The 9,759-nt window shown below is 42.7% G+C and overlaps 1 protein-coding gene across 1 annotated transcript; it reads left to right on the forward strand.

The window, feature by feature from the left end:
- Positions 1-19: 19 nt before the first annotated feature.
- On the forward strand, positions 20-7,256 carry Osgep (O-sialoglycoprotein endopeptidase). Its single transcript, XM_020172551.2, has 11 exons — positions 20-532; positions 1,695-1,814; positions 1,959-2,134; positions 3,746-3,841; positions 4,652-4,701; positions 4,791-4,869; positions 6,015-6,080; positions 6,297-6,387; positions 6,604-6,679; positions 6,773-6,871; positions 7,024-7,256. Exons 1-11 carry the CDS (start codon positions 244-246, stop codon positions 7,061-7,063), a joined length of 1,182 nt encoding a protein of 393 aa, XP_020028140.1. The 5' UTR covers positions 20-243; the 3' UTR covers positions 7,064-7,256.
- The last annotated feature ends 2,503 nt before the right edge of the window (positions 7,257-9,759 follow it).

Genomic DNA, 9,759 nt, shown 5'->3' on the forward strand with positions numbered 1-9,759 from the left:
GCCCTCCCTTCTCTCGCTGTGAGGCGACCGAAGGGCCCAAGGCTCCATTTTGGAGCTGTTTGTCATTGCGCCTGACTCACGGCTCATTTCGCACCCCAGCTGGAGATGCTGACGCTGTGCAAGAGGAAGGAAATCAGAAGACAAGGCCCGGCCGGACCACAGGAGAGACACAGCGGGGCGAATAGGAACGTGAGGCGCAGAGGTCGCGCCAGCGTCCCTGGCAGTTAGGAAGACAGGTCGTCGATGGGGCCTTGGCCGCCGTGCGGACGGCGCGGGCGCTCCAACCCGTACTTGGGTGCAGGTCGGGATGCCGTCGGTCTTCTGTGCCGGCAGGTGCGGCCCCTTCCTCTGGGCCCTGGCCACCGATTAGAGCCGGGTTACGAGGAGCCCCACCAGTGTCCTCTCTCCAGCGTCACCATGCCGGCGATATTGGGTTTTGAAGGCAGCGCCAACAAGATTGGCGTGGGAGTGGTGCGGGATGGCAAAGTGCTGGCGAACCCGCGGCGAACTTACGTCACGCCCCCGGGCACGGGTGAGTGCGCGCGGGACCTGGAGTTGCGGCGGGTTCCCGGCACGCCATTGTATTCCAGCTCCCTGAACACTGGTGAAGGGGGCCTCGGACGTGTCGTCCCCTTTACAGATTTTATTTATTTTTGCGACAAGGCCTCGCTGTGTAGCCTAGGCTGGCGTCGCAGTCTTCCTACTGCAGCCTCCGCAATGACCCCTTAGAGCTTTTCAGCCGAGTCTGATGTTATTACGGGACAAGCAGTGTCACCAGGCTTATGACTAGAAGAGTCACAGGCACTTGGATCTGGATCTTAAGGTTCCGTTCAAGTTTTGGTGAGCGCCTTTTATTTGGCGGACATTTGAAAGTAGACGGGGCCCGCCGTGTAGTCAGGCGCAACAGATTTTTACGCTACAGCCTGATAAATGGGTACACTAGAGATGGAATAAAAATACTCTAGAACGAGGAGAGGGAAAAGAACAGGAGAACAGAAGGACTCCTACCTTGGTGTCAGGCAGGACTGTATTTGCAATGTTCCAGTGTTCAGTAATGACTTGGACATTTGTTCCTTACTCTCATATTGGATCTACTACTGCTTGTATCACTGGGTCTTGAGGACTAAATGAAAGGACTAGACACGGTACAACTTTTAATATTATTTGCAAGTTACTATATCTTGCTTATCCTTCTCCAAAGCACCACCCACATAGGAGAGGACAGCTGAACTGTGTACCTGGAAAGTCTCCCTGAACAGGTGATGTGACAGGTTGTTCACTAGAAGTATATATTTGTGTTTAGCATTCACTCTTGGCACTTGGGTATTGGGAATACAAAGATCAATAACATCCAATTCTGTGGGCTACTTGTGCAAAACTGGGGAAACTACAATGCTATTATAATTGTTATGTGTTAAATACAACAATATAATCATATGTAGAATTCTGTAGGGCCACAGGGAAAGTCACCAAAGACTATGAGGTAGGTACTATTTGAATTGAGTCCTGAGGCTGAGTAGGAATTGGATATGAAGGTCATTTCTGTACACTAAATACTCTTTATAGAGGTTGGAAAGAGAGTATCTGAATACTGTATTTTAGTATATTACTAAAACCCCTGTTTTGGGATTTTATTTCTACCCACCCTTGCTACAGAAAAGCCTTAGGATCTTTGATCTGTGTCCATTTCCTAGGATTCCTTCCAGGTGATACTGCCAGGCACCACCGAGCTGTTATCCTAGACCTGCTGCAGGAGGCACTAACAGAAGCTGGATTAACCCCCCAGGATATTGATTGCATTGCTTTCACCAAAGGTATGGCTGTAGTCCTGTCACCTCCACCTCTGTCACCACCACTCTTCCTTCACACTCTCAAATCTTTCCCTCTCCTGTTTTGTTTTTGTTTGGTTTTTTTTTTTCTCACTTCTAGGATTCTAACTTCCATTTGTACCCTCCTAGGTCCTGGCATGGGTGCTCCTTTGGTTTCTGTAGCTGTTGTCGCCCGTACTGTGGCCCAGCTGTGGAACAAGCCATTGCTAGGTGTGAACCACTGTATAGGACACATTGAAATGGGCCGCCTCATCACTGGAGCCACTAGCCCAACTGTATTGTATGTCAGTGGAGGAAATACTCAGGTACTTATTCTACCTATTCCATCTTCATTTCTGAGGCATACAGCTAGCAAGTTCCTTCTTCTAATTCTCTTCCCTGTTCCCCTCCCCACAAGCTGTCCTCAACATCAGGATCCTCCTGCCTTAGCCTCCTAAGTGAGTTAGATGAGTTTCATATATGTGATTATAAAGATTAGGGATTTCTAATTTAAAAACAAAGAATGTATAAGGATCGAAGCCTTCGATTTTGAGACTTATGTTTAAAATAAATCTTAGCAATTAAAATTAAAGGCCACTACCCAGTTTCTTTAAGATAATTACCTGTATTCCTTTATGTTGCTAGCAATAAATATATAGACTTTGTTATCCTAAGAGACTAAAAATATAAAGAACTTTTAAAAGAAATATTTCATAAATGGTAGATGATATTTTAAATTTATAGGTAAAGCTAAGATATTCGGGATGCTTTATATGACCTTTTAAGGTTGGTATTGGATTCCATTCTTACAGAACACCTGATGGGGTTACTGTTGGAAATCATTCATTCAGTATTGTCTCCAGTTTATGAGAGGGTTGTGTCGTAAAATTCCATTTTGTCAAGCAGTTACTAAAGACAGAGCACACGTTCTCATGAACAGTATTAGAAACATTAATTAGTAGATGGCAAGTAGCTGGTTAAAGCCTGAAAGACTGAATTAGAGTCTTGGGTGGAAAATAGCAGCAAGAGTAGATAAAGAGGGGCAGTGGTAGAGTTTTTCTTGGTCCTTTTGAGGTTTTCTTAGGTGTGCAAAACAGAGGTGAAGATTGGTTGGAGAGTCAATAACAGAAGGAGAAATGTAAGATTTTTTTCCCTCCTATTTTGTCACAAGCTTTTCAACCTTGGATCTGCATCAAAGGAAGGAAATCCCTAGCAGTATTGGGAAGGGAAAAGCTTACTGTGGTTGCTAGGAATCTCAGTGTCAGTGTGGAGCATACATGTTAGTAGGTAATAAATATTCTCTTTGATAAAATTTGTCTACAAATGAACAGGGCATAAGCAGATTGCCATTGCTGTGTTGGGTAGGCATTAGTCTAACTTTATAAGAGATTCTTGTGTTCTTCAACTCTGCCTCTTTTGTTTCTGAATGCCACTGTACTAGGAGGATAACTATCAGGACTCCGCCTGTTCCCTAGTCCACACTGTCAAGACTGCTTTTGGAGCTCTAAACTAGAAAATGTGAAACAGTGGTCTTCATCTATTCTTTTATGCACTAAATTCTGTAGATTAAGAATCTGCTCTGGAATCCTCAGGATATTTGTACTTCTCAGATAAGAGCTGTATATATATATATATATATATAATTACTTATTCAGGGTTTGAGAAAGCACTTTTTTTTTTTTTTAAGTTAGGGTCTTGCTATATAGCCCAAGCTGGCCTGAAACAGGTTAGGTATCCCAGACTGGCCTCAAACTCAAGATCTTCCCACCTCTGCCTCCTGAGTAGCTGGGATTGTGGGTGTGCACCACCAGGATAGGCACTTTTTTCTGTTTAATTGGAGTGCCTCGTGACCATGTCAACATTGCTACTTTCTTCCCCAAAGCCAAATACTCCTCTTTGCAGACTTGAGGTTTCATGGACATCCTCATCGTCCTTAGGTGATTGCCTACTCAGAACATCGTTACCGCATCTTTGGGGAAACCATTGATATTGCTGTGGGTAATTGTCTGGATCGTTTTGCTCGAGTGCTGAAGGTAAGCCATCGAGGCTGCAGAGAACATAAGCTGTGGGTGAATTTCTGGGGAGCAATAGAAATGGAGGGTAGAAGTAGTAAATAGCTTCTTATAGCTGACTTCATCCTTTTCCATTTACTTTTTGTTTTTGAGGCAGAGTCTTTCCATACTGTCCAGACTGGCCTTGAACTTGCAAGGTAGGCCAGGCTGGCCTTGAACTCAGGATCCTCCTCCCTCCACCCCCTGAGTACTGGGATTATACTACCACATCTAGCTTTTTTTTTTTTATCATGGGTGGATAACTAAGCATTTATGTGTCTTATGTATATGTGTCTGTTGTTACTTGTCACAAATGTGTGTATGTAAGTGTAATATGTGTATGTGTATATATGCATATATGTTTTTTTTTTTCTTTTTGGTGCTGGGGGTCAAACCCAGAACATTGTGCATGCTAGGCAAGTGCTCTACCTACCACTGAGCTTCATCTCTGACCCACAAACATGCATTGTGCACAGTTCCATGTGTATTTAGTACATAATTAAAACATTAGGGTATATTAATTATAGAAAGTCATGGGTCTCATTTTGATATTTTCAAACACATGTATAATGTACTTTGACCAATTGCTTCTAGGCCTTTTGGCTAAGATCAAGTATAATGTACTTTGATCATATTCACCCCCACCCCCTGAATATGTACTGATTGCTTTTCTTCACTTTGCAGTGGTGAAGTACCCTACAATGATGAGTGCATCCACATATATAAAAGAATATATTTTTGAATTGTACATTATGCATATTTGCATGGTTATCTACTTCTTTCTTCTGCTAGATTTCCAATGACCCAAGTCCGGGCTACAACATTGAACAGATGGCAAAGCGGTAAGATGGTATGGTGCTGGCTGGAGGGGCTTTGGAGTGTGAACAGCCAGCTGACTATAGGCTTAGTGTCTTTACTCATTCCTACATAGAGGCAAGAAACTAGTGGAGCTGCCATACACTGTAAAGGGAATGGATGTCTCGTTCTCAGGCATTTTGTCTTTCATTGAGGTGAGTGTGGGGAGAGGTAAAGTTTTTTGTTTCTTGTTTTTTAGGGGGCTTTCTTTTTTGCAGTACTAGGGTTTGAATTCAAGGCTTCTTGTTTGCTAAGTAGCAACTCTACCACAGGAGCCATGCCCTTTCTGCTTTAGTTATTTTGGGGATGGGGTTTTAAGTTTATTCCTGAGCCAGCTTGGACTGTGATCCTCCAATTTTATACTTTCTGCATAGCTGGGATGACAGATGACTCCCAGTTATTGATTGAAATGGATCTTGCTAACTTTTTGCCTGGGCTGGCCTCTAACTATGATCCTCCCAATCTCTGCCTTCCCAGTAACTAGGATTATGGGTATGAGCCACTGCCCCACTACTTTCATGCTTTTTTAATGGTACATATCTATTTTGCTCACCATTGTCTTTCCTGCATATAGTACTGTCCCTATCAGATGTATTCATTTAGCAAATGTTTTTGTGTCTCAGGATACAGTGTGGAGCAAAACAAGAGTCCCTGCCTAAGTGGAGTTTAGATTCTAATAAGAGGAAGGAAAACATAAATAAGAAGAGGAAAAAAAACAAAGTGTAATGTGTCAGTAATAAGTGCTGTGGAGAAAACTTAGGCAGAGAAAGTATGGGTGAGAGATGCCAAAACAGACATTGAAGGAAATAATTACTGAATCTCAAGGCGCATGCCTATAATCTCAGCTGTTTAGAGACAGAAATGTTAGGATCATGGTTCATGGCCAACCTGAGCAAAAAAATGGGCCCTATTTCAACAAACAAGCCAGGTGTGGTATCATACATCTGTTGTCCCAGCTACACAGGATGCTGAGGTAGGAGGACCATGGCCCAGGGGTGGCTCCAGGCAAAAGCCCAGGACCCTACCTGAAAAACAAACTAAAGCAAAAAAGTCTGGTACACTTAAGTGGCAAGTAGGAGGCCCTGAGTTCAAACCACAGCACCACCAAAATTTTTTTTTTAAATCGAATGTTGAATTCTGTCCACCTAAGGCTGGGTGACAGTGAAGGGCAGTGTATGGTATAGGATGCTTTGGTAACTTGATTGGTGATGAATCACAGTGATCCTTCAAGTGCATTAATACTTTCATGAAATCCTGAAAATTTATTTGTTGTTTTGTTTGTTTCCCTTTTTGATTATAGGATGTAGCCCAGCGGATGCTGGCCACAGGCGAGTGTACTCCTGAGGATCTGTGTTTTTCCCTACAGGTAATGGAATAAAAAGACAGGACAGGGCTAGCAGAGTGGCTCAAGTGGTAGAGTGCCTGCCTAGCAATGAGGCTGTCAGTTCAAACCCCAGTACCACCCCCACCCCCGCAAAAAAAAAAAAAAGCTGGGGTAGAAAGTTGAGGTTGGTTTTGTGTAGTAGAGCAGAACTAAACCAAGATGCTCCTCTTATGTTTTTACCTTGTCTGTCCTCCACAGGAAACTGTGTTTGCAATGCTGGTAGAGATCACAGAGCGAGCCATGGCACATTGTGGCTCCCAGGAGGCCCTCATTGTGGGAGGAGTTGGATGTATGTATCATTAAACATAGTGTTACTCTTTCCTAGTCTTGGCATTGTGCATCTTCTTCCTGTTCTAAATTGCTAAGGGTTTCACTTCTTGTGCTGTATTTCCCAATTCTTGCCCCCAGCCACCTACTTCACTTTCTTAAGTGCACATGAAGTATACAGCTGGTCCATGGGAAGATGGCTTACCCTAAGTTAACTTTTTTCCCTACCTCTTCATAGGTAATGTGAGGCTGCAGGAGATGATGGAGACCATGTGCCAGGAACGCGGAGCCCAACTTTTTGCCACAGATGAGAGGTTAAGGCCCTTTCCCTTTCTTGATTTCTTCTTCCCCCATTGTGATTTTTCTGCCCTTAGATCACAAGTTTCATTATCTCTTTTCCTTCCCAGATTCTGCATTGACAATGGAGCCATGATAGCCCAAGCTGGCTGGGAGATGTTTCAGGCTGGACACAGGACCCCCCTCAGTGATTCTGGGATTACACAGAGGTAAGTGATTTGCTCCTTGGAATGCATGGTAGGAGCAGATATAAAAGTAAGCAGAAAATTAATAGAAAAGAAAGTCCAGGAACATGAGGATAAAGAAGAATAAAAAATGCTAAGGACTAATCTTCTGCCACATTTTTTCTATTTTTCTATAGGTATCGGACAGATGAAGTAGAAGTGACATGGAGGGACTAACAACATGAACAGAATCAGAATAGATAGTTCCCTAAGTGGAGTTCAAAGGACTTTGGGCCTTAATCTCTGCCCTGATGTGGGAATCTTTGCAGTGCTATGGACTGGCAAGGCTGTGGACCCTACATAAAGCTTAGAAAAACAAACACGGGGGAAACTCAAGATGACTCAGCAATAAAACAGTTTTGGTTTTGTATGTTGGTAATTGGGTTTTGTTGTTTTAGGACCAATATAGAGTTAGCACTGGGTAAATTCTTACTGATGGGATCAGTGGATAAGGAGGCCCAGGCTGGCCTTGAACTTACCTCTGGCTGCCAGATAGCTGGGATTACAGGTGTGTACCATCATACTTGGCTCCTCTCCCTCCTTTTCTGTAGAGTCAGTATTTACTGTTCTCTCCTGTCTTCCTATTTTTTCTTTTTCTTTTTTTACAAATAACTGCCCTATTGACCCCATTTTTCCCAACTGCTTCCATTTTTCTGCTCTGCTTTATAGCAAAACTTGATAGAAATGTCTCCAATTCCTTTTTTCTAGTTCTCTGTTAAATCTACTTCACCAAAACTGTTCTTATCATAGTCACAAACATCTTGGTCATATCTAAATCTAGTGGTGCATTCTGCTTCATCTTACAGAGTCGTCAGTAGTATTTGACTGCCCTGAATTATTTTTCTCACCTGGCTTTGGAATATATTCTCTGCTCTGCCTCCTAACTGTGTGGTCTTTGTTTCCATTACTGGATTCTCCTCATCTTCATAATCTTGACTTTCCAGAGGTTAGTCCTCAGACTGCTCTCTGTTCACATGGCCATCTGCCATGGTTTCATCCAGTCTTGTGCATGGAAACCATTTTAATGTGGGTGACTGTCCCAAATATCAAGGTGCCCATTGGCATTTCAAATTTAGCCTATCCAAAATTCAACTTATGTTTTCCCCAACTTACTCTTTCAGTCCTTCTTTATCTCAGTTAATGATAATTCCATTCTCATTCATGTCAAAGCTCCTTGGTATAATCTTTGACACCTTTTTTTTTCATTTTTAGTTCATCAAATCCACCTTCAGAATTTATCTGGAATCCTTACTTTCACTGCTGCCACCCTAAACCAAGCCAGAGTTACTTATCTTCAAGATGATTGCAGAAGCTGGTTTTTCTGTTTCCACCATTGCCCACTTAGCTAAATCTCAACACAGCAGTCAGAGTGAGTAGTGTTAACATGGAAGTCAGATCATGTCAATCATCCGCTCAAAACCCTCTTGTGTGGGCTGGCAGAGTGGCTCAAGTGGCAAGGGCACCTGCCTTGCAAGTGTGAGGCCCTGAGACCAAACCCCAGTGCTGCCACAAAAAAAAAAACACAAAAAAATACCTCTTGTGTTTTCTATCAGGAAAAACAAAAACAAAAACATCCTCACTGGGCACTGGTGGCTCACACCTGTAATCCTAGTTACTCAGGAGGCAGAGATCAGGAGGATCGTGGTCCTAGGCCAACCCAAGGAAATAATTTTTGAGACTCTTATCTTGAAAATATCCAACCCAGAAAAGGATTGGCAGAGTGGCTCAAGCAGTAGAGCACCTGCCTAGCAAGCATGAGGCCCTGAGTTCAAACCCCAGTACCTCCAAAACCAACAACAACAAAAAAAATCTCAGCATCCTTTTAAAGACCTGCAGAACCCCCACAAGGTCTTTGCTGTCTTTCCCCACCTAACCACTTTGATGTCAACTCCTTCCCTCTCCTTCTCAATATTGGGTGTTTTGTTGTCCATAAGGTACTATAGTTGTACTGACTCTCAAGGCCTGTTCACTTGCTGCTCACTGCCTGGAAAGCTCTTGTCCCAGGGAAAGGTCACATTGTATTCTTTGAGTCTTTGCTCATTTTTATCAGTGAAGCTTTTCCAGCAACCCAATTTAAACTGCATTCCTCCAGCATTCCTGTCCCTCTTCTTGATTTAGTTCTCTTTGTAGCATGTAATAAGTTTTATTTATTTATTTATTATTAGAATGTAAACTTCACTGGGCAGGGGTTATCTTGTTTTATTCCTTGCTGTATCTCCCAGAACTTAGAATAGGTCTAGTACATGGTGGGGAATCGGTTTGCTGGGTGAATGATTTGATGGGAAAGTAAACCAAGGATACTCAGAGAACTACAAAGTAACACTTGAACCAAAGACAAAAAGAAATGGGATCATATGAACTTGAAAAAGTATAAATTTCTGAAGTCTTTCTATGTAGAAAGTGGATATAAAGACTTTTTTTTTTCATTAACAAGGAACAGATACATAAATTGGTGGCAAATGCATTGAGAAATGGAGGTTTAAAATTAGAAACTTTGGTGTGAAAGTGAGATAGGAGTAAAAGTTATATTCCTCTCCTTGAATGTATTTGAGAACAGGGGTAATCTCTGTCTCTCCAAGGTAAGTGGGCATATTATTACACATTAGCTTCAGGAATTGATATGCAAAGTTTTATTAATATGAGGTAGAATGGATCTCAGAAGGAGGATCTTCAGCAGCTCCAGTTCCCATCATTTAGTAGGGGAGTTCTTTCTTCGAGAGTCTCGTGCAATAGCCTCCGAGTTTATGAAGCCACGAAACTAAAATCAAGCTAGGGGTGTAGGTCAGTGGTAGAGCACTTGCTTGCCATGTACAAGGTCCTGGGTTTGATGAGCAACACTGAAAAGAACTTATGACTCCTTGAGGCCTGAACTG

Source organism: Castor canadensis, chromosome 3 (genome assembly GCF_047511655.1).
Source record: "Castor canadensis chromosome 3, mCasCan1.hap1v2, whole genome shotgun sequence".
Taxonomy (NCBI): Eukaryota; Metazoa; Chordata; class Mammalia; order Rodentia; family Castoridae; genus Castor; species Castor canadensis.